Source organism: Acipenser ruthenus, chromosome 5, assembly GCF_902713425.1.
Source record: "Acipenser ruthenus chromosome 5, fAciRut3.2 maternal haplotype, whole genome shotgun sequence".
Classification (NCBI taxonomy): Eukaryota; Metazoa; Chordata; class Actinopteri; order Acipenseriformes; family Acipenseridae; genus Acipenser; species Acipenser ruthenus.
Genome location: NC_081193.1, coordinates 20,007,639 through 20,033,728, shown reverse-complemented (window position 1 = coordinate 20,033,728; position 26,090 = coordinate 20,007,639). Strand labels below are relative to the sequence as shown.

At 37.7% G+C, this 26,090-nt stretch overlaps 1 protein-coding gene across 1 annotated transcript in view; it reads left to right on the top strand.

Annotated features, from left to right (window-relative positions):
* Positions 1-1,440: 1,440 nt before the first annotated feature.
* sesn1 (sestrin 1) overlaps positions 1,441-26,090 on the top strand; it is a 65,678-nt gene continuing 41,028 nt past the window's right edge. The window contains exons 1-2 of the mRNA XM_034004676.3: positions 1,441-1,456; positions 1,802-2,768. Of these exons, the coding sequence (XP_033860567.1) occupies positions 2,496-2,768 (273 nt within the window). The 5' untranslated portion in view covers positions 1,441-1,456; positions 1,802-2,495. The remainder of the gene's footprint in view (positions 1,457-1,801; positions 2,769-26,090) is intronic.

Sequence of the window (26,090 nt, the reverse complement as noted above, 5' to 3'; positions counted from 1 at the left end):
CAGGTTTTCTGCAGAATTTAGCAAAGTCTGCGTATCGTGAACGCACCCAACATCTCCTGCGGCTAGTTTCACAGACCCTAATTAGCTCTAATCTTGGATTATTTTACCTAAATTAACATTGTGGTGTTCAAGATTAGTGCTAAATAGGGTCTCTGATACTAGCCAATAAAGTCCTTTGTGCATCAAAAGGATTTTCATCATACACATGGGAGGGGTCATACGCAATAAACACTATCATATTAATAATAGACGTACTCCCTCAACTCAGCACCGCACGACCAGCATGACAGTAACACAGACACAATGAAGCGTTCTTACCTTTGTATACCGGCTAGTGATCAGCAGATGTGTCAGCCGCACGAAGAGCACAGCCTGTGGTTTATATATATATATATATATATATATATATATATATATATATATATATATATATATATATATAGGGACTGTTGGCATGTATGCAGTTCAGGCTTTTCAACTCACCCCCCCAATGTTCTGGTAAGTGTAGTCTTGCTGTTAAAGGTACCTGAGAAAGGTAAAGCATCATGAGACTTGTGAGCTTCCCACTGGCAACCATTTCCCTACCTCAAAATAAACAAACTAGACTCTAAACAAAATGTGCTTTTTAAATCCTCTTCGGTGAGTTTTTTTTTTTTTAATTTAATTTTGTAAAAACTGTTCATGTGAACTCAATGGGGTATGAGAAGTTGCCCTACCAAAACGATGAAATAACATGCATACAGTGAACAGCTGGGAAACTTACGGTACATTTATTCAAATGCGGTGACAGAAGTTATAAACAGTCACCAAGTAATATAATTTTTGAGTAAAAAATTGCATATTATGTTTGTATGACAGTGCCACTTTAAACGTATATTATTAATTAAAAAATGGGCTAACATTCTGTTCACCAAGTGCAGTTTTGACAATAGCAACAATTGTATTCTTGACTAACTACATACGTGGGCGAGTACACGAATCATTCTGTGCAGATTTTGTGCAGAATCTGACCAATTTAGCCTAGGTGCGGTCACGGAGATCATTCTTAGAAGATCATTGGCTAAATTGGTCAGATTCTGCAGAAAATCTCCTTGAACGCACCCAGTCTGTTCGTTTCCAGATAAACGAATAATTTCCAGTGTTGAAAAGTGGGTCTGGAATGGCCTCCAGGTTTCTACATTCCTATCGTGAATTGTAGTGTCAAAGCCATAATACGTGCCTTTATACAAAGGAATTGGAAGGCTTCATGAACAACAAGTCCCAGAAACCAATGTGATGCTTGGGTTGTCAACTTTCAAATCTGAAATAAAGCAGGCGTTTCCATTTATTTTATTGGTTGAATATCATCGACGGCCCCCCTTACCAGGAACTGGGTTTTTGATTGTGTGGTTGGGCTGTCAATTAAAATGCAACCTTCTTCAGTGGTGGAAAGCGTTTGCTTGGGCTAGTTGCAGAGGTAAGATTTATACCGGCGAGAGAGCTGTGGAAGGGTGCAGATTTAAATAATTCATTTTGTAAACAGGCAATATTTGAGTTGTGATTTGTACAGTGTTACATTTCAAGATACTATGTCTGGATGTTAACATTAATAATTACTGTAAAAAAGTAATGGGATAGTAGCGAACCGCTAGTTAGCGGGATACGGTGTAGAGTTTAGAGGCTGTATGCATAGGCTGGAAATCCTGATGTTAAGCGGGGATTGTTAAAAACAGATTCCTTACTTTTTGAGTTGCAGTGAATTAAAGATAAACTTAGAATAAGTGTGTTTTCAAGCGTGTAATCGCGTTGTTAATATCCACAGGCGAAACGAAATACGACGTGGACAACAATAATCCATTTGATGAAGCAAAGAGAACAAAATTCAAACGCTATTCGATTTTATAAGCTAGTGTTACCACAGTTCGGAGCAGTAACTGGAGGGACTGACAAATAATAATAATAATAATAATAATAATAATAATAATAATAATAATAATAATAATAATTGGTTAAAAAAAGTTGCAACGTTTTGCCAACTACGTAATCTCACTGGACATGAGAAAGAGGAGAGAAGATTTGGTTAAACACGCGACGTTGGGAAAGCAAAAAAGATATTTTTGGAACGTTCCTCGAGTTTTCCGTGCTTGTTAACATAACTTTATACAATTGAAGACGGCCCATATCACAAGATTACTTAGAGTACTGCTGAACTAGAATTACTCTTGGCAATTAATGGAGTGGTCATTGTTCTGAGAACAGACCTGATACATTCAACAGTGTTTAGCAAATAACATTTTCAAAATTTAAGGACAAATCTTAATTAATTATTTGCAGAAGTGAATTGGGTGTCGAGTGTGGTTATATGAATTCATATTAATCCGTATCGATGCTGAGTAAAAAAAAAACTTGAACAAAATATGTTGCAAGTTGCATTAAATAGGATGTTTATGCAAAACATGTAACTGAACCACAAAGCTATACAATACTATACCAAATACCTACAATATTCGTTCAGTATGGATATAAGCGATGGTACAGGTAGGTGGGATGGGCTAGGGAGCAGAGACATAAGCACCAGAGAAATTGCAATGGAAAACGTGAGTCAAGAAGTGTTGAGCAGAGCTGAAAAGATTGGCCCCATTTGTGAAGAGGTCATTCAACCACTTCGATCGCCTGTCCGCTCTCCCGATGACTTGAACTGGATGCTGGCCCGGCTGCTGATGTTGTCCCGGAGGTGTCCATATGCTGACGTCAGAGAGAAGTGCTTATCCGTGCTGCAAAACGTGCAGGTAGGTAAACACCTGACCTGCGGCTAGGGTTGCTGCTTGTCAGTGACTGTCGGTTTTGATGTGTTCTGTGCAGCAAAACGCAATCTCCTAAAATGTGTTACCCTGTTTTTATATATTGTGTACTAAATATGGGATGATTGCTCTCAAATGTATTTAAGAAACCGTTTGAACAACCACTCAGTTCCGTCTGTACCTTAATGGGTTAAAATATGATACCTTTTTTGTTTGATTTGTTTTGTATCTCTGTTGCATACATGCAGTATTGTCTTTTTGTGTGTTTGCTTTTGTTATGACCGCTGTCATAGTTCCATAGTAGAGTCAGGCATACACTGTAATAAGTACAGTATGTGTGGATATGAAACCTATATACAATCAACCTGTTTTTCCTGTTATCAGGTACTATTGACTCGGATATTTACACAGAAATATTTATCGCGGATCTAGAGTGATGTGTTTAAGTAGTCTTTCGTACTTCATCAAAGAAAGGCATTTAAAATACAGTATGTCCAGGTTTTGTTTTGACCAGGAACTATATTTTTGTTCAGGGTGAATATATATGCAACCATTCTGAGTGGTTCTGATTCACGTGCTACAATATTGAGATGTATGTATTTTTTCTTTAAGCTGACTTTAAGCTTGCTTGTGGAATTGTGTTTCCAGATACTAGGAGTGTCATGAGCCCATGACCTGTCAACTCGCTTGGCTAGCTCTGTGCAATAGTATCAAAGCAGGTGGAAGTCAATATCTTATATAGGAGCTACAGTGAATGGACACACAGTGAATGATAACAAACATCGTAAAATGCAAGTAAAAGCTTTGGGTATTTCAGGATGAGGGTCTTGTGGGAATTCAGCATGCAGTTGCTGTACACAGATTGAAAAAAAAATAATAATGTACGCAGGTTACCTCACAACCCTATACTGAAAAAGCAGGCTTGTTATACTGTATGTAAAAACACAGAGTCTCCTTTTAAGCATCCCTGTGAAAGGAGTTTTTATGACTTTGCAAATCCACTGGTGAACCAGCCACTGCTAATATTTCATGGAACATTTCATCTTACGGCTTGATGTTTTTTTCAGTGTTATGGAAACTCCTCAGAGGGGGGAGGGGACACTAAACTGTTGCGGGTGTCAGGGAGAAGTTAGTCAAATTACCTCAATATGGCAGACGTTTTAAGTCAAGTCAACATCCTAGTCAGCCATTCGTTTATATAACCCTTCAAATATGAAGTCACTAACTGAAATGGTTTCTGAGATTTGAGGCTTTGACATCATGGTGGCTGTAGCTTTATAAATAAACTAACACAGATTTTTTCTTGTCAAACTTCAGACTTGTGTCAGCTGTGTACCGAGAATGCAACAGGTCTTTCTCACCTGGAAAAAAAAAGGTCACATGACCTCAATATGGCAGCCATCTTTGACCTAAGTACACTAATCGGTTCAGATAGTGACTTCACATTTGAAAGGTTATATAAATCTTGCATGAAATCTTGTTATCCCTGCCACACATAACAGGTATAACAGTTTAGTGTCCATTCAAGCGTGTGTGTCTGCAGCTAAAACAGTACTGTAGGTAATGTAAACAAACTTGTAAGCCAAAGAAGACTTTGGAACATTTATCTATGCTGTGAAACACATGCCAATTTTATTCCTTTGTCTTTTTTTAAATTCTTTATTTAGGTTCTCGTTGAGCATTAAAGCAAGTTGAGGAAACTTCAAGAACTAGTGCCGACCTAATAAGTGAGCTAGAAGTAATGTAGTTACGGTCACGCTGTGTAGTTATTTTGGTATCTGTAAAACAGTTTATAGTTTACAATAAGGCTTTTACAGGGGGCATTTACAAGGGAGACTTTATTATGTTGTCACATTTGGTTAATTTAATTTTCTTTTTGGTGTATTTAATTTTTAGGGTTACATTTTTAGAATTATTTGGTCGTTAATGTAGTAATGTTTTGAGATTGGGGAAGTTTAAGCGGTTACTACAAGCATTTTAGCCGTTAATCGCAAATTAAAATGTAATTGTTGTTCAACCTTAGTTGGTAGTATCAGTGGACACATTTGTTATTTGTTTTTTGTACCTTTATCATTAAGAAACACGATTTAGTATTTAAATGTTTTATTGTTCTTTTATTAAATTTTATTAAACATAATCGTACAAACAAGCAAGAGCCACATTAAAGTGCACAGTTTTAGTTAAATATTTAATAAAATACCATTTAGAATTTACAGCATTAAAGAAATGTTGTTGTTCAGAATTTGACCAACACATTTTAGAAATAATTGCCCAAACCCATGAAGAAATACTATTTGGAAAATGAACACAGCTATTGTTCTCCTAAAATGAAGCATCAAAATTATTTTCTTTTGTTTTGGATCAATACGGAAAATATCGGACACTGTCAAGTAGCTGTAGCTTTCCATCTATTTCCCTAGTTTCTGAAGTTCATTATTTATTTTTTTATTAGCTACAGTTACTTGTGAATGCTGGGAGTTGGGTTGTGGTTCGTAAAAGTTTCCACACAGTTCATGACCGGTCGCTATGGCAGCACTGGCATTGGTTTCAGAGCAATGCTACTGTAGCTACGGTATGCTGTGCTTTTTATAGGACACCACATTCACAGAATGGCACGGCTCTTTTTTCAACTGTCAAGTGAAACCAATGGAAAATTATGCCCCACCCCCTTTCTCTGAGAGCTCTATGGTTAAAATAAATAATGATGCATTTCCAGAGGTGCAATATGTTGTTACTGAGGATAAAGAGAGCTGTCAAGAGGTAATTGCACTGAATGAATTTTGAAAGGGACGGCAGTTGTTTACACCCAAAGAATAAAATTTAAAAGGGGCAGTTGACAGAAAACAAACTTGCTTTTGGAGATGATTGGCTAACAAATTTACTTGGAACATCTGCCAGGGCTGTATCGCTTACAGATGGCTTCCTGACTTGTATGCAGCCAACAGTTTTTATTCTGCACCCTGCCAGTTGTGGATTTGGCAGTGCACAGGTTTTTATCTTGCGAGGGTTATATGGTGTTAGAGATACAGTACACAAACATAGGTCTGTTAGTTTAAGTAATTGTACCAAAAAGAACGGGGGGCAGCACAGTTGAGCTTCCTTTCATTTGCATTAACAATTATTTACAGTATCTAGTGTTCTCTCCAGGATTGAAGAGCAGGAGGAATTTAAGATGGAGGCCTTCTTTAATTGATTAGATGTGAATATCGCTTTTGAAGAGCCAAATTTGTATGCTTGTCAAAAAACTACGCAAACTCCTGAACATTTGTTTGTTAAAAATATCTCTCGTCATGCAAGTCACAGTATTGTTAATATAGGTCTGTGACAGGATGTGAGTGGTGTGCTAATAACAAGAAGGTCCAAACAGTACTGTACTCCAAAACCTCCTGTGCTTATTTATAAACATATCATAAAGCCGCCCCTCAACTAGTGATGGTATCGAGGGGGGGGTTACAATCCCAAACAATAAACAAACAGTCCCACACAGGTAATCCACAGTGCACACAACTGTTCTCTCCAAACCGGGATGTGGTGCGTGTCTTGTGCAGTGAGGGTAGTGCTCAGGGCTTTGTGCTGCTCCGTGGCGGCTGCTTCCGTTTCTTAATCCTCCTCAGCAAAACAAGAAAAAAACGCAAACAAACAGCGCTCCGGCTTATCATTCAGTGTAAGGGGCTGTACTCACGTAGCTGCATCCCCTTTGTACTACCAAACTCCTCCCTGTGATCAGCCCGGCGCTACGGTCTATCCAATTGCTGCCTGCCCTACAGCTGACCACAATGGAGTTGTTTAGCAAACTTGGAGCTGCGCTCTTTCTCCAAAATTAGCTGACTTCTGGTTGCCATCTACCATCTAGTCGCCCTGTCTATGGGAAACATACCACCAACCTTACACAGCGCCTTTTCTGGTCAGGAGGGAGATGTGCAGCTCAGAGTCCTTCTCTGTCATAAAATAAAATACTTGCTTTGAGCATAATGTTTCATTATTGTTTGAAACCACTCTGTGTCATTCTGTATCTGCTTATCTAAGTCTTTCAGTTGTCTTGCTTCAGAAATGGCTACAGATTTGTTTTCTAATGAGGACCCCGCGGCCCTGGATTAATGTTGTTGCCATTTAATTCAGGTCCGCCCAATAAAGATGAAAAAGTAACCATTTAAAACTGCTTGTAAAATTACAATCTTCTCTCATTCTAATGTCAAACTGGGGCTGCCACCTGTTCATTCAGCTTTCTACAATCCAATCTGCAATTGGACTGAACACAAAGATCACCTTGAGGTAGCAATGTTTTATAAATTCATTCGCTTGCCTCCAACATTCCCTAATTGTCACATTAATTCACAGCCCTCTGTTCTGCCTACATTTTTTCTGTTTTGTTTTGCAGTCCAATGTTTAACACCCTCTGTGGTGTCCTTGGCATTACCTTGAGCTGACAGTTCAAACCAGATGGAAACAAACTAGATTGATTTCAAGACTCAAGTCCATGGCATATAGAAACTCAGCATTAAAGTATTTGGTTTCATGGTGCAGATGGAAATGGGTCATTATTCCACCTTTAGAGGTACTGCATATCTGTATGCATACCAAGTTGGCAAACACATGCCTTCTTTCCACAGACAAAATCCAGTTGTTCTGTTGACACTTGAGCAACGTGACAGAAGTGGTTCTCATGGATACAGCAAGGAAATCCTGCAACACCTTCCAGTTGAGCCCTGTCCAGTCATTTCAAATTGTTTGTGTGTAACATCTTGCAACATCTTTTATCATGTTTTGTGCAGCAGTAAGCTGAATGTAACTTGGCAAAAAGTCATTTAAAATATGTTTCTTGTGTCTTTTCTGTATCAAGTAGGCCAAATCACTTCAAGAAAAATAGACAACAGTGGTGTTATTATTGACTTGTGTACCTGTCTTAGCAGTGACCCATTACAGAAAAAAAAATTTTCGGCAATGAATTTAATAACAAATGTCTGATCCACTCATTCTGCATTGGTAGTAAATAGTTGTGAGGTTCTCCTGCTTCTTGCTCATTAAAATCCTTTGCATGCATTTATTTGAAGGGGAGAGGATTGTCTATTGTCTAGGGATAGCAAGATATTTAGTAAGCAAGTGATCTGATTGGGTTAAAATAGGCAAGAAATGTCCCACCATCAAGATCCACAAACCAGCAGGAGTGGTTAAATACGCGAGTCACTGTATGTAACGTTGAAATTACAACGGGTCACAGCACATTATACAGTCATCATGTTGCCAGCCTCCTAAATGTTTCCTGCAGAACTAGTAGATTTTAGAGATTAATTTGTGGAAGAAGCTGCTTGCAGTGATTTCAAACTGACACAAGAGGGAGGCATGCAGCCCTTTAATCCTGGATTTTATTCTAATCCACACCTAATAAATCTAGGGTTTCATCTCCCTCAAGACTCAGGGGCACCCCTGAAGCCACAGAAAAATGCAACAAATTCCACCACGTAGCAGGGGTCACATTGTGAAAGGAAAACTGGACAGCATGAGAGCTGGGTTTCTTGGATGAGAAGAACAAGCTCTGGTTACAAAACACACACAGAGATGGACAGTTTTAGCACGTGACCTCCTTATTATTGACTCAATAGATATGAGGCATTCTGGGTGTGAGATGACATGTTTGTAACTATGACCTCATGGCCTTGTGTAGTGATAAATGGGTAAGCTAAACACCTGCTGTACTGAAACGTTGTGTGAACCCATGTACTGATTCAGGCAGATTGTTCCAAATATTACACCCTAGTACCTGTTTCTCAAAGTGTTATGAGCAATTTGCATCTGCTGCAATCAGGCATAAACTGTAATGTGCTGTTTCATCCCCACTGGATGTTAAGTTACAACACTGTAGTAGAGAAATTGATTTCCAGAATGACTCAAACTGGCTCTCAGTGAGTGGGTCCTATTTGTTACAGTTTGTATAATTTTCCCCAAATGTAGTGCTAGCTATAGTAGGAGTTGGGGACACAAGCCCCCCAGACATCACTCAGCACACTCCTGCTCAAGCATTCAACAGTATAAATGTCTTCAGGCTGTCTTAACTCAGAAAGCCAAACTGTCCAAATGCTGTTTTTGTCCTATTGATTGTATTTTCAGGAAACATCTGCAGTAGAGACCTGAATTTTTTTGGTTTATATATATATTTTCATCTTCAATTTAAGAAAATTGCACATGTTGGATTTTTTTTTTTTAATCTGTGAAACTATAGGACTATTTTTTTAGATGTTTCTTTAAAAAAAAAAAAAAAAAAAAAAAAGAAATTGAACCTGTCATGTATGATTTAATTGGTTCCTGGGGTCCATTGGATATGCAAAAATAATGTATCTCGGAGGGAGTCGGTATACTACATAGCAGTTGCCTTATAAATTAACAATGTAAAATGAATATGATGTGCTAGGTTTGACTGTACACATTAATGTATATTGCACCCTGATTTAGTTTTTTTTGTTGTACATTCTTAGATGGTTGCTGCGCGTTCAGTATTCTGTCATTGTGGCCGAGGTGGCATGTAGCATGGCTGTGGGTTGCAAACACCCACACTCCTGAAACAGGTATTGGGGCAAGTTCAAACAGAGCAGAGCACAGTAAAGCAAACAAATACTGTTTTAATTAACTGCAAACATCCCTGTATCTTGCAACTTGCTGTTTAGAAATGTGTCAATTTAAAGTCCTAATTTATATATTCTGTATTTATTTTTGCAGAATGTAGCATTGTGTTCTTATGGTATGTAAACCATAAGAACAATTTTCTACCTTTCCTTTTTATGATTGAGCAGCTCCGAGTTCTGTTGCTCTAAAATCAAGATTAAATAATTGCCCTATATAATATGAGTCTGCTCGGTGCATTCTTGCTGAGTCTGTTTGTTTTTTCTTTGAATGCAGACATCTCGTTTTACTGGTTGTCCTGCTCCTCTGTAAGGGAATTTTAAGGTGTGTTATTTAATAATATGATATGGGTACAGGAAACCGTACAAAATTCCATTAATTTAGAAACAATATAGGTGCAGAGTTGTTTTTAGAAAGACTTTTAAGGAAGTGAAATCTGTGTGTGTGTGTGTATGTGTGTGTGTAACCATGAGACAAGTCACTTGACTGGCTTGTGATGGGTCCTCCTATCTGAGTGGTACAATCCAGTACATATTTGGACAGACAATGAGATACCACATCTCAATTGAGCTGTCTGTTACTGGGAGAAGGAAGAGGTCTCAAGTATTCTAGCCAAAACTAAGTCAAGAAGAAACTGCTGTTGTACAATTTCAGAGCTAAGACTGTAGAGACATGCAATGTGTGCCAAGAGAATTCCACCAGACCTAAGAACTTCTGTTTAGAAAAAAAAAATGAAACACTGAGCTAATTGGAGAACTGACATTGATTAAGTTTCCATTATCAAAGAGGCCCCCTCATGTGCCCAATTTAGTTATGCATGATTCAGTTTGGACAAAATGTTCTACAAAACAAAGCATTAGATTTAAAAAAACAGTTATTTAACCCTTAACTTGAGAGACTACTGGAGGAGACATTCAAATCTTACAGGGGTTGAACTGTTCAAATGAAAAGCAGGCCAGCTACAGTGACCTCCTGTTTAGGAAGGGTTTAGGCTAGAACTACAGCCTTCACCAGATTACAGTCCCAGCGGAGTTCTGTGTTGTGAGAGCTTGTCTTTAATGAACTACCCTTTCATGCCACTACACACTGCAGTATAGCAAGTGACTGCTTCTATAACAATATTAAATCACAATTATTGTCTGCACCCCACACCAGTGTAGGTTGAGTTGATGGAAGAAGTAATGTAGCATCTTTGTCCCGGACAAATGAAGTGACTCTTGCTGAAAATGTGTCTTTTTTTGTGTTTTAAATTGTTATTGCCCATTTTGTTCAGTTTTTTCTCTGTCTGCTCTGAATAAGGGAAAGTTCATTGTTCTGGTTTCAAAACGTTGTGGCCTTGCTTGTGTATATATATATATAGCTAATTTTTTAATGTAATTATGTGACAGAGTGGCATTGTTCTGTATGATTTTGGGTGCATTCTGCACATAAACAAAGAAAATGGATACATTCACTGAAATATTCATAAAAAAATTCCAGGATATGCATCACTGAATTTACAGCAATTGTTGTTGTCTTCAAAAACAAGTTTAAAACCATGCAGTGTCAATGTAATCTCCTGTAGGATTTACAAACAATGTAGTAAAACTTTCTCGCTCCTCCGATGGAAGAGGTGACACTTAAAATTGGGTATTGGTCATTGTTTCCTCCTACCCAACATAACCTATTGCAAGGCCATGCTTTGACCTGAAGTCTCCTAAGACCGCAAATCAGGACACGCACTTGACAAACTCAATGTTTGTTTCTAAGGCGTCTAGATTTTACAAAAGATACCGTACTTCATGAGAGGCAGATCTGGTGCACTTTATTTATGTATTGCTATCTTCACAGTTCAGTGACAGGTCAGACATTATGGACAGCAGGGATCACAGCCACAGACAATGGAGGGCGCTGTTCTACCCTCCCTCTCAAAATCAACTTTGTAATGTGTCCACTGTATCACATTCATTTCCCCACAACAGCACTGCACAGTGTCCATAGTCACCTAATCACTGTAATATTGTGGCAGCCATGATCAGGTGTTTATTACAAGTTAGTAAAGGCATGCTGTCAGGAGACTTGTTTACAATGTGCTATTCAAACACTACCTCTTTGTGTTCATATTACAGCTTGTTCAGGGATTACATAGTGCTTTCCCCAAACTGCCAAGACAGCAAATGGATTTGAAGTGTTTGCTGTAGGCTGTAAAGTTTAAACATTGTGTCCTTAAATTCATGAATGCATAAATAAATAAATGCTAAACAACTGTATTTCTTAATTATTTTAAGCGGCAGACAACAGTTCTAGTTCCTAGAATAACATAATCTTCTAATTTGCACGTGGATTTGGCACACGCTTCAGATAAACATTGTAAAACCACATAGCCCTTGGCTGAATGACTCACTGGTTTGATGGATAGAAACCGGGTGGAATTTGAAGACCTTCAGTTCAATAAATGGAAAGCCATGCCTTTCAGGAAATTGCTGTGATACTATCTATTTATTCCTTCTGTGGTTGGTTGCTTACTGGCTTTCAGACTTGTTTTGGGAAGAAAACCATCAATGTTCAGGGTGACAATTTGGCAGATTGTGCAAGAATGGCATTTGCAAAGCTTGCAAAAAACAATGTCATCCTGTCTGTCAGTAGACTCGGCTGTATGAAAATATATGTCTTTACTACATATCTATATGACAGGCTGACCCTTATAAACGTTTACCACATTAAATCTGCATGGTGATTTTTCTGTTATTCAGGTAATTATTGATTTTAAATATAACAAGGCTACATATGCCATGAAATAAACCATTTACAGTAGGATAAATAAAAAATCAAGCCCAGCCTATCTGTTTTAAAATGCTTCATTACACTTTGCTATGCTTTTACCTTGGTAAACTTTTATAAGGGGTGCTCAATAAAGTGATGCGATGAACTGTAACGATATGCTTCAAACCTGTATCTACAGTAATTTTAAAGGGGTAGTGTCTCATGTAGTTTTAAAGTGTACGTTTTTTTTAGGAAGGCTGCTACCTTGTAAGCCTGAGGTGCAAAATATTAGTTCTACAGGTGCTTCCTGTAAATTGCAATCAGTAACACAAGCATCATTTTAGGAAAATGGTAATATTGTACAGTAACCCTTTTTAATGTCTGTTTCTTTTAAAGAGAATCTTGGTATGATTATGAATGATCAGTTATTTTATCTAATGTAGTCTCCTTGCTGTTTAGATTCACTTCTATTTCACTTCATTTTCTGTTTCACATCCTGGTGACTTTCAAACCAAACTAAAATAAATGCTGTTTAAGTGGCTTTTCTTTATTCCTGGTCTGTGACCGTTTTTAACAAGGGGTCTTTACAGGGAAGGGCCAAACAAAAACAAAAGATAACCAACAAAAAGTTAACTTTTTTCTGTATCTTTTGTACAACCGCTATCGTTATTATTATTATTATTATTATTATTATTATTATTTATTATTATTATTATTATTATTATTATTATTAATATGATATCTTTTTGGTATCTTTGCAAGCCATCCTGTACTTGCGAAGGAAACCAGGCGCAGTATTGGAGTAGCTCCCGTTTTCACAGCTACCAGTCAGGCACTGTCTTTAAATCAAAAAGGGTTTCTACAGTATGTATTACTTCTCTATCCTAACCTCCCCAGCATGACCCACTCAATCAACCACACATTCCCCTTGTATACAACAAACCCCACCCATTGAATGAGTCTTTCCCTAGGGAATAGGTGTAGCTAATAAGACAATGACTCATCAACATGGTGTTTCCCAAGATGGCCGCCCCAACCGGACAGTAGACTTAAGGTCCGCGCCATCTCAGAGAGGGTGGGAGTTAGTGCATACCACGCCGCCCCTGGTTGGGAGGCCACACTTCACCCCTGAACAAGGGAGAATACTTTACCAAGCCACAAATAGAAATCTGACCAGTTCTGAAGAAATTAGAACAGCAGTTTCCCCTATGATAGAATGACCCTTTGATAAATGAGAAGAACATTATTCCTCATATGTGCTTTGTAGGTCACAACTTCTGTTTTTCCAGTGTTATAGTGTATTGTGTAGTCGACTAGTTCTTGTACTGGAATAATAATAACACACTAAGCAGTGGTACTCAACTCTGGCCCTCGAGATCCAGTCCAGGTTTTTACACCAAGCAGGTTCTAATGTTGTTTAATTGAAGCTGTTAAAAGCCAATTAACTTATTTAGGACCTGGTTGGAATAAAGACCAGGACTGGAATAGATCTCGAGGGCCAGAGTGGAGTACCATTGCTAGATGTTTGAAACAAGCCTGGCTAATCTCCAGGGTGCTCATTGTTTATCCTATCCAAGTATATTACCCATTGTGCCGATATCAGCGCCCTGGTTTGAACGATTGCCACTCTAACTTTTAGCTGAAAGTCAAATTTTCACCATTAATTTTCAGTTTAATAACCATGTGCAAATAATGCCTGAGGGGAAATATCACGTGCATAGAAAAAAAAAACTGCCTAGTAGTTGCTCTGTGCATTGAGTAATGCAGGTTAGGGTTCATGTCTAATCTTCGATAGAATAGAATATAATCACACTTTGTAAAAATACACCTATTTCAAATACATCTGTTTCAAATAGTCCTCGGAAAGTACATTTGTATGTTGCCTGTCCTTGGTATGTAACTTGAATGAAGGGTCCTTATTAATGCAACTTAATAAGGGAAAGTAGAAAATCTAATCCCCAGTCCTTAGTCTTTCTGATTTTCTATTAACAGGAAAATAGTGCTGATTTAAAGGATGTCGTAATACAGTGTATCACTGACATCCAACAAACGTGCTCCCAACACCCGTCAACTCATTCAGTCACAGCTTGACAATGAAGATCTATCGTTGAAGAAGGAATTATTTCCTTTTGAAGTAAAAAATGAACACTGTAGTGCAAGCCATAAATATAAATGAAGTAAGCCTATATAATACAAAGCAATAATAAAACCAACTGGGCATGTTTTGACCTGTTTTCATGTAGCCTTAAGACTATAGAGCTGTAGAGTGTACAAACATCTGCTTTATTTACAGGGTTCTCAAAAGAGCTGTGATTTCGTACTCCGGGTACAGTTGAGTTAGGAATGATCCCTGGCATTTAATGACTTTTATAATTGAGCTTTACAGCTGAGAAATAGTGGGAAGGACTCCAACTTATTTCACTGGAGCTGGCCTCTCCAGCTTCATAACAACCATCTGTCATCTATAAGCCACTCAGCCTCCTCCTCCCCTCTCCCATTGGCCCAGGGGCATTGAAAGAGTAGGGATTCTGCTATTCATTGGATGAGTGGCACACACCCCCAGAATTTGTTTATGTTCTAAACTATGTTCTCTATGAAAAGAACATTCCTTGACGCCCAATGAGGGGTGAAGTTGTTTTGGAGGAGAGGGGTGGGAGATTTCATGTCTTCTAGGAACTGCTGCTGTTTATTTTGCTTGGCCCCCGGGCTAGCCTGGTTTTGTCAACATTATGTAAAAGCCTGTGCTTTAAGATGTTTTTCTGTTTCGTGTTCAGAGAACTGGGCTGGACATTCCCAAGATGGCAATTCATTTTGTTTACTTGAAGCCCTGCTATGTACATATATGACCTAGCAGATCGTGGGAAGAGAAATGCGAGGTCTGTGATTGCAACTCATTCAAAGTATAATTCATTAATAATTATTATTAGGGCTGTATTTTTTTTTTTTTTAACATTAACACTGATTTCACGATTTCCGTGAAATGTACCCATTGTTGTTTTAAGATGTAGTTCCCTGTGAAAACTCCCATTTCTGAAAGAGTAATTGTAAATAGACATTTTTTTATCACTTAAAAATAAATACAGCAAACGTGTGCCTTATTGACGCACTACCTGTTACTGTACACTGCATTTAGGAACCTGAGAGTCAGTTTAGTTTGCTTCCAGTAAATGATTGAACACATTGCACTGAGCTGCACAATTTCTTTAAAAAGTCTTCAACGAAAGACACCAGCTGCATCAAAGATCAGAAATAGTTCTAATAAAGATCTATCTGTCCAGTACTGTAGAGTGTCTTTTAAAAGGTTGACATAAAAAATGAAATATTCTACCATTTAGCATTTACTGTTTTTCAAGTTAGCATCAGATATTTAGGAACATTTGTTGTATAACAACTGTAGAGAAAATTTCGCCTTTTTTAATGTGACCACTCCATTTTTTTAAATAAATATAATGTTCAATTAATAAATATAATGTTTATTTGTGAAATATCTTGAAATACCTATTCACAAAGCTTTTAAGAACAGTGGGCCATGTTCACAAAGGTGAAAGTCAGGAGTTAGTTGAAGACTGCGTTTAAAATAGTTTGCTTAAGAAATGGGCAGCAGTTTCAAAAATATTAGTTAACGTGCTCTAAATTGAGAGAGAGAGAGAGAGTTTTTTTGTTGAATACGGCCCTATATACTTAGTAACATAGAAAAACATTAAGGCTAATGGACTAGAAGAAATAAAAAAAAAAAAACAACTGTACTGTTAACACAGAGGCTTAGGTTAGGGGAAGTCTCTTTTGTTACCTCTGTCTCAAACACACACGCACACACATTCACACACATATATGCACAATCTTGAGAGAGGGAGAGCCATACTGGAGTTCTGATTGTTATCATAGGCATCTGCTCTCTGTCTTTCCTGACAAACCCAGAAAACAGATGGGCTTGCAAACTGCAGCGTTGCAGTCTTTGCAAACTACAATAAACCACTACTTAAAGAAAGAAGCTAAATGGGGATCATAGGGCAGATTTGTGCAAGTGTTACACCTACTGTACCGTGTAACTAAGGTACCCATACAGCAGAACTTAACCGAACAATCTTGTGCCCCGAAGTAGAGCACCATCAGGTTTTGTAAAAGGTTTTGCTCTGAGTGAGTGAGTGTAGGTACTACAGGGCATCATTGACCACCCTACAGTAGTTTTCGTATATTTGGATTGTTAGGTTGGCTTACTTTTTTAAATTGTGTTCTCAATTTGACCTGTAACTGTACGCCTATATGTAAGTGTTTTTGACATTTTTTTTATGTTACACAATATGATTTTATTTTTCTTTTTTTGTAGAACAGGACGGACTGCTTTTCAAAATTCGTTTTTTCTATGACGTGTGCAGCACCTTGAAGTACAGTGTGTTACTATTTAAAAATGTACAATATAGTTTTAAGTTAAAACTTGCTTTGATTTGATGTTTTCTTTTGTTTCTATTCTAATGCCCTTGGATACACCGCATCTGTTAAAGTCTTTAGTCTAGACCTCCATCTTTGAAAAGGCCAAATGTTACAAATTTGTTTTTATTTGAAAATCCAACCTCTAATTATTTAACAGGTATAAAAGAGACATGCATCCATCAAAACACACAAATAGCTGACATTTAAATAACTCAGAAGTTAGTTTTGTGAGCGTAACACTACATTTGTTTAATGGTCAGTAAGCTTCAAGATAAGGTTTTACCACTTTTAAAACCTAATCAACTTGAATTCTATCCTGATATTATAAAGTACTCAAAAGCTAGTCTTTTAACAATACAGTGCATTGTTGTCTGATTAAAGATTATTTTATCAAAGCTCAGCAGGACACTGATTCTGTTGTTTTTAAACTAGCTTCCTAATCTTTACAACAGGAATTAGCATAGGCAATCGAGACACTGATAATACAAACCATAACAGACCAAACTACATACAAGGAAGCAATTCAGGGGGTCTAAAGGTACTGTGGTCCATACTGATGATTAACGAGATCCTTGGTGTACCTGTGCCTCTCTGTTTCTTTGGCTTCTGTAAAGGCTGAGACAAAATAACTCTTTTTTTTTTTGCAAACTAACACTGCAAACTGTAGAGGTCAAGCTAAGTAACTTTGATACAATGTGGGGGAAAAAAAAAAAAATTACCAAATTGAAATTAACCAAATTGCATCAAACACTAATAAATTGGGCTCAGTGTCTAGTCTACACAAACAATAGTGACAGCTATTATAATGTTGTAGCCCTAATCACAATAATACATCTAAAAAAGTGAAATCTGTTTTATTTCTTGCTGTCACAATATACAAAATTGTACTTTATAGCGATTTTTTTTTCAGAGTTGATTGATATTTTAATAATTCAAACTTGTGTGTTTTGTAAATCTTTTTTGTTAGTATTACAGTAATGTTACCATTAAAAAATGAATGAATACATAACCTGCAGAATGCAAAAAATTAATGCATCTTTTTAAAGTGTGTGTACACAGAGAAAACAGACAGTAGTTTCCAAAACAAAGCAATTTTTTATTCCAGCATTCAATAAGGCTTGCTCTTATACTGCAATGTCAGCTGCGTTATCGAGAAGTGTCCATAAAGAAAGTAAACAGTTCAAAGAAGATTTAAAACAAAACAAAACCACCAAAACAAAAATGCCGATGTAAACCAACTGGACCAATAACCACGTCCAGTTGGTGAATAGGTAATTCCACCTGGGGTTTGGGTTTTTTCTACCTTGCTTGGCTTCTTCTTTAGGAAACCCTTCTCCTACCCTTATTCTGCAGTCCAGTCCTTTATGAATCCCAGCAGTGGACGGGCCATTCCTCGTAGCCCCTGTAGAGAACAGGGAATTGCAGATGCAAAGGACCACAACGTTATCCGACACTGATTCCAGTTATTCTATTCCGGTCGGATTGTAGATAAACCCCAGAGGTTCTCAGGCAGGAAAACAAAACAAACAACCTACCAGAGTGGCGGCACATGCTCCCTTTTACCAGCCAGGCATTTGGCTGTTGCAGGCTACAGGTGTGGGCCAATTAAGGCCAATGTATAGTCTAACAATAGTCAAACCATAATTGCCTACCTAACCACACCTGCAGCCTGTTGGCCCGTTAACTCCTTGACGTTATGGCAGGCATGTATGCTGCCCACAGGTCCATCTGATCATTATTGCAACCTCTGTGGGCTCATACCAAGCCTGCCATGAATGACTCCTGGTGGTAAACTTGTGAGCTGGCTCACAATATATATATATATATATATATATATATATATATATATATATATATATATATATATATATATATATATATATATATATATATATAAATAATAATTACTCTTGTAGAGAACATTTGAATGTGATGAATGAGTCTCTTTTGCCCTGTAAATGGCACTAGTACAAGTTTACACAAAACGTGTCTGTAAAACGCGGAAATGTATAATTCGGTTATTTAAAGAAACTCCACTCACGTCATTTTTTGTGCTTTCTAGCTGATCAGTCAGCATCAGATAAAAGGGTTGGCCTCTGAATTGAAAGTCATCCTCATGGTTGGGGCAAATACCCTTAAAATGTTCATATTTGAATGAATAGAAATACTATGTTTTACTTACTACGGTAGCCTTTTTTGTAAAACGGCTTCCATTTTTCAAGGCAATACATTTTTCTTTGGGTGGGAAAATCTAAATCTCAGTCAATTTTCTTTTGTTTTAATGTGTTTCATAAAAGACCTACAGTATACTTTCCAAAGAGTATTTGAAATTGTCATTCTTTACAATGACTGTACTGCCAATGGATTGGCTCATGTTCCCTGTTAAACAGTTTAGAATGTATTCCAGGGTTGAGAGGGACCCTATTCAGTGCATGCAAGTAAAAATACTAAAACCCAATTAAAAGGATCCCCGGAAGGGGGTGAAGAATCATTTGTACATCATGTGTGCATCCCTAAACCTTTTTAGTATTGTTTCAACTGTGCAAAAAATAAATAAGTACTGTGTTTTTTAACAGAACAAATGAGGGAGAACCTTTGTACTTATTTTGTAAATGCAGCTGCAGTCTTGTAGCAGGTCAGGAAATGGCTGCTTCCAACTCTGGTGGCCCATTTGTCTTGGTCAGGAAGATATTTTTATATATATATATATATATATATATATATATAATATATATATAATATTCAGACATTTTTTGGTTCATCAGAAATTAATACAAAATAGTGTGACTTGTATTCACCAAGTACAATGCAGAGGGTACTTCTAAGCCTAGACTGTAGGTTAATACATAGTTTTCTCCTTTTTGATAACTGTGTTTTCGACTATGTTAATAGTCCTTCAGTGACCATGTTATTTACAGCTTTGTTTGCTGATGCAATTTTGTCTATTTGCAACAGTCTGGGCAAGTTCCCAAACGGAATACCAGCCTGGAAGGTCGGACTGTGCTCCTTGCTCTCTCTCGTGATTTGTGATAGGTGTCACGACTTCTCTGTTCAGGCATGTTCCCTGCTGTTCTAATGATCTGTGTGCAATGCATGGATATAGCCTGTGGTACATACATTTCTCTAACAAAGTGATGCTCCTTTAACATCTAGAACTGCACCACAAATTAAACGCAGTATTTTAATAATTGTAAAATAAAAAAAACACTGTTTACTTTATTCTAGTTATGCATAGTCTTCTTTTTCATTAGTGATGTTTCCGATTATTCTAATTGGGACATATAGCACTATGTGGTTTTATATTCCTGGGGGAGGGGTTTATGTGGTTAAAGTGGGGATGCTTGCATTTATGTAAAACTCTTGGGCAGTTTTTCCTTCTTCAATTAAATGTATGGCGTCTAATTTGGAGTTTCTTGAAAGTCATAGAGCCCTATGTTGCATACTTTCAGAATGGCAAACCTGCTCAAAATTGGTCAAAACATTAACTATTTCCTGGTCATCTGTAATAAATAAATAAATGGTATAATGTTTTAAAAATAAACATACAAGATGATTAGGTGTAAAAAGGGTTCAGTTGATTGTCAAGTAATACTTCATGAAATGTGTATTCACTGTGTGACATGATTTTCCTTAGTATTACTTGAGTGAAGTCTAATTGGTGAGCGGAGGGCTTGTCAGTCAGCAGTGTGCAGTCGACGCATTTTGTTACGCATTGTTTGCGGCACTCGGGAGGCTCATAAATGCCACACTGCCCAGATAAAGGTTTTAGGAAGGTGTCAAAGGCTGGGCTTGAGGCAGCGCTTGTGTTGGGGTGAAAAGTTCAATGGAAAGGCAGGACTGGGGACTGAAGACTCTGCTATTTAGACCCAGGAAAGCTGACTGGCACCAAACAGACCTTGTACTGGCATCCATGTCAGCTCCACAAAACATTCCTGCTTTCTGATGATAATTCTATAATCACGGTTACATTATCAGATGGTATGTAATCGGCTACACTAGGGATTTGTGGAATTCAATCTAATTCAGTTTCCTGTTTACTCTATTGAGTGGCTTTTTTTCCTATTGCTTTTTAATATGTGCCTAGGTACAGAGAGCCCCCCTGTCATTTTCTGCCTGGTATTATTATTATTATTATTATTATTATTATTATTATTATTATTATTATTATTATTATTATTATTTATTTCTTAGCAGACGCCCTTATCCAGGGCGACTTACAATCGTAAGCAAATTCATTTCAAGTGTTACAATACAAGTAATACAATAAGAGCAAGAAATACAATAACTTTTGTTCAAGCAAAACTTTTGACAAACCAAAATTCAATAATACAGCACATAATAGTGATAGTTACATCAGGATATGATTAAATAGTGATAGTTACATCAGGATGTGATTAAATACAAAGTACTACAGGTTAAACACTTGGCAGATTACAGTATTCTGAAGTATAGGATTAAATGCAGTAAAATAGGGTGCAGATAAGCAAAATAAAGCACATTTACATGAAGGGTGATAGTGTCCCAGGATACAAACAGAGGAGTTCTACAGGTGCTGTTTGAAGAGGTGAGTCTTAAGGAGGCGCCGGAATGTGGTCAGGGACTGGGCAGTCCTGACAACAATACTGTATCAATAAGTGTTGAGGTTTAAGTTTTGCCTTTCTTTGTATTTTGATTACTATTGGGACCAACAAAGGTGTATTTTCTCACAACAATAATAAATGGGCACTACCAATAAAAACCACAATGGGGCATACAGTCCCTGAAAGCCTGTTTTGTTGGTTTTATTTTTTATTTTTATTTTTTCTATCCAGGAACAATTGACAGATGAACCTTCAAATGTTTCAATTATTTCTCTGTTACTGTTTTTGCACTTTTATGATTGGCCCTGGAAATGTGCCCTGGAAAACTGCAGTAGGTAGATTTAATTGAATGCAGCTGATGGTTTGTTACACTAAGTCTAATAGAGGTAGTTGAAACACCTTTTATCTTCCCCACGTCACCAGGACCACGGTGTCAATTAGGAAAGGTTTTCTGCTGTTTTGTGTTTTGTGTTGAAGAAGGATGAAAACTTTTATGCAACTTTCTGACTCCTCTGAAACCTACAAAGACAGTTGAAATAAATGCAAAAATAACTTAGCCTTACCAGCCAAGAATAAGTAGCTTCAAATTACATTTTCATATTTCCCCATTGGCATTTTTTAGGAAGTTCCCAGTTATTCCCAGTGGTTCTTATAACCATTTCTCAAATGTTGTGTTTATTATTTTGTGTGTGTGTTGAGGTCCTAATTAGTTCAGGACCAGGTGTATCTGGGGTGGGCAGTTCCGGTCCTAGAGGGCCAGTGTCCCTCCTGGTTTTTGTTCCAACTGTACGCTAAATTACTTAATTGCACCAATTAAGTGCTTATTAGAAGCTTAATTGGTCAGTTGGAATGAGCACCAGGAGGGACACCGGCCCTCCAGGACTGGAATTGCCCACTCCTTAGATGGACATATGTTACACATGCTAGATCGACAAATCAAATTTCCTTTTGTACTGCTGTCAATCAAGAATACCTGCTTAATAGATGACACTGACTAGACACTTTGCTGATCTAGCCTATGTTACATAGATCATGACTTGTGAAAGGAGGCTGTGTGGTCAGGTGATTTAAAGAAAAGGGCTTGTAACCAGGAGATCCCCAGTTAAAATCCCGGCTCCGCCACAGATTCATTGTGTGACCCTGAAGTTTTTCAGTGAGACGTTGAATTTGTATTTCACACACCCTAGTCTCTGTAAGTCGCCTTGGATAAAGGCGTCTGCTAAATAAAGTAGCTAAATAAACAATACTAATAACTAGAGCTGAAAAATTAGTATCAAAATTTATTTATTTATTTATTTATTTATTTATTTATTTATTTATTTATTTAAGTATTTGTAACTAAAAACATCATAAAATGGTAAAAGGAATGTGACCGAGTCCCCTATCATGGGTGCGATCCCACAAAATGGCATCTGAGACGGTACAGCCAAGGCCAGGCTGTTAGGAGGCTGTGTGGTCCAGTGGTTAAAGAAACAGGCTTGTAACCAGGAGGTCCCCGGTTCAAATCCCACCTCAGCCACTGACTTATTGTGTGACCCTGAGCAAGTCAATTAACCTCCTTGTGCTCCGTCTTTCGGGTGAGACGTAGTTGTAAGTGACTCTGCAGCTGATGCATAGTTCACACACCCTAGTCTCTGTAAGTCACCTTGGATAAAGGCGTCTGCTAAATAAACAAATAATAATAATAATAATAATAATAATCACACTGACAAAAGAGGTCAAGTGTATTTTCATTGTTTGCCAACACAAAAAAAAAAAAACAGATGGTGATGCTGAGGATATGCAGCTTCCCAGGAAACAAATGCAAAAATCAAACTTCATCTCTATGTTTAACACACATCACTTCTGTCAGAGCTTACAGTATGTCAGTACTTGAACAGCTTACTACTCAAGCTGTTTCTATAATCTAAGGTAAAACTATAGAGTCGTTAAGACAGACGCACATTACTACCCTGAATAAGGGACGGGCTGAAATGTTTGTCGAGATAGCGAATGTTTTACCATAGAATTCTGACTGCTTTCAGCTATTACCCCTTTTAAATGTTTTTTTTTTTTTTTAAATTACACTGAGCCCAGCTGCTGTTCTTTCTGTAAAATTCTCTGCTTCCTGTTTGGAACCGGAGAACACTTTTCTTCCTTCCTGTGCTGGGTGATGGATATAATCTCTGGGTTTGCCTGGCTCCTCTGTGTGTGCACGCGATTGTGTGTGTGTTCTGCACAGTTTAATAATGGGTCTTGTTATCATTAAATATGTTGGTGTAATCATCGCCAGGACTGTGAAACACTTTATAGAGCCTAATAGATTGTTTACATGCAGCATATTAAGTTGTGCATGTCCAGACTTGCCCGTTGTGTATTTGTCAAATGTTTTTGTACAATTGAGTAAATCGCTACCTTGCTGAATTCTAAACTATAATTACCCACTATGATTGATGACCGCTGAGGTTTGTGGTTGAACAGTACATGTCCTGTAAAGTACAAGAAGCAGTAATTAATACACTAATTGTACAAATAACACAAAGCACTGTTGAGTTTAAACAAAGGTGCCAGGGTGGTATTGATGATTATTATTATTATTATTATTATTTTTTTTTTTTTACCTTCCAACTAGAGACTACAAGGAGCTGTAAGCATTTAGTCTTTTACTGTTACAATAAGTGATTTCATCAAGAATTGATCTGACGGTAATATTCTTGATCTGAGAGGCAGTTTTGCAGGGAATGATGTCTGAAGAGGAGTTGAGTGTGTGGTCTGTGACAAAGCTCTTACACAGGTACCGGTACCTACAGCTTGGCACAGGTGTGAAATTCAAGGTTATCTGAGCTGCTGTAATGTAGTGGTCTTGTTTTTGAGATTTGACTTGTACAGTACCTTCAAGTACTACTGGTACTGCCGTTGTAATGAAATCTCCCCTTGGTCTGGGTAGCAGGAGAGGGTCCATCACACTTGAGAGCTGGGTCCTTGAAGATAGCAGGCCAGCTAGGGAGCCAGACAGGATGGCAATTGGATGAATAGCACTAGCTGGAGACACAACTGCAGCAGGTTTGTGACTTTTATTTGTGTGTACAGGGTAGAGCAGATTCCTGTTAGAATAATACATTATATTTAGGGCTTCTGTTTTTCAGTTTTTATTAATTACATTTTTCATTGCTTATTTTTAGTTATTTTCAAGATACTCCAAAATCGTTTTTTTGGGGGCTTTTGCTTTTTATATACTCTATTGTTTTCGGTTACTTTCCGAAATGCTTGGCCGTTTTTTGGTGACAATACGTATAGTAACTCAGCAGTACTTGCACACTTAAGTTGTACCCTTCTTTCCTTTGCTGTCTTCCTCAATGAAATCCTTAGTCACGGGCAAATCCTCTGTATCTTAACTGTAATACAGCTGTAAATCTCGCAAACAAGCCTCCATTCCTAATTCTAATCTTGTTTTAAATCTCGCAAGCGGAGTCTCCAATAGAAATGTAGGGGTTTGCTGCCACTCAGTAGTTGGGTTGGGTTTAAAGTATTCCGATCGAATCAATGATAGATTCAAGGCAGAAAGGAGGGACATTGCCCAGCTACACTGGGAAAGGTAGATTCAAGGCAGAAAGGAGGGACATTGCCCAGCTGCACTGGGAAAGGTAGTTTTGTTTTTCTTTTTTGGTATTTTTTAAATGGGAAAGGGGTGAAGTCAATGTGAATTAAGTAAGTAAACATTTCCAGTTTTTCCATTGTTTATTGGCTGTACACCAATTACATGTTTTCGTATCAGAGGTGTTTTATCATTTTGTATCGTTTAAAACTGAAAATCATAAGTTCTAATGATGTTATAATGATGTCGATTCCTACTTCCAGAGCGTATGTTACTCCCCTATGGGTTAAAGCACTTTCTCCTTCTGCGCTTGCTCACCGTCTGACTGCATACAGCCATTCAAAAGGGCAGAGCTGAAATACATAGGAGGCTGTGTGGTCCAGTGGTTAAAGAAAAGAGCTTGTAACCAGGAGGTCCCCGGTTCAAATCCCACCTCAGCCACTGACTCATTGTGTGACCCTGAGCAAGTCACTTAACCTCCTTGTGCTCCGTCTTTCGGGTGAGACGTAGTTGTAAGTGACTCTGCAGCTGATGCATAGTTCACACACCCTAGTCTCTGTAAGTCGCCTTGGATAAAGGCGTCTTCTAAATAAACACATAACATAAACACTCTTACAGGGGACGCATCCTGCAACAGCAGAATCATTGCACAGTGTAACCATTAACTTGTCCCCCAGAAACACATCGGTAACAAATATCACATAGGTGGTGTTACTACAGTACTTGCATCTTGCAGAATGTTGCAAGGGTGCAGGTTAATGGTTTCACCAGCTTGAGAGCTCTGTTGATGCTAGAGGGGTGCTGACTGGTGATATGATATCATGACTGAAACACAAAATGATACAAAGTGAAGAAACCAAATTGCTCATTACATTTTCTTATTATTGTGTTTTTTTTAATAAATTGGGTCAAAACTTCATCAAGCAATCTGCCGTGTTTGAGCACTGTGCCGGGTTCAGAGAGAGCAGCTGGATATGAATAGACATGAACATGCTGTATCCCTTGATGCTTGCTGTACATGTGGATTCAATAGAAAATAATTTGTTAGTTCATGTAATTACATTTGAATTACTGAGACATTTGGAAATATCCATTTTTTTTTAAGCTCTGCAGCGTATGCACTTCTCTGTCATGCTTACATTTTGATACAGTTCAGAGCCACATATCCAATTGTGGTGACAATTGGTAAGGATATTGATAATCAGAATCTGGTCCAATCTGGTCCAATATGGAGGTGCATGTTTGTTCCTCCATAGGTCAGTGCTTTCCTATACAATTATCTGTACCACGTATTGAATCGTGATGAAACTTCGTAGAGACATTTTTTAGCACAATGTATTAGTGTCAGACTGTGGAGGTGTACGGAGG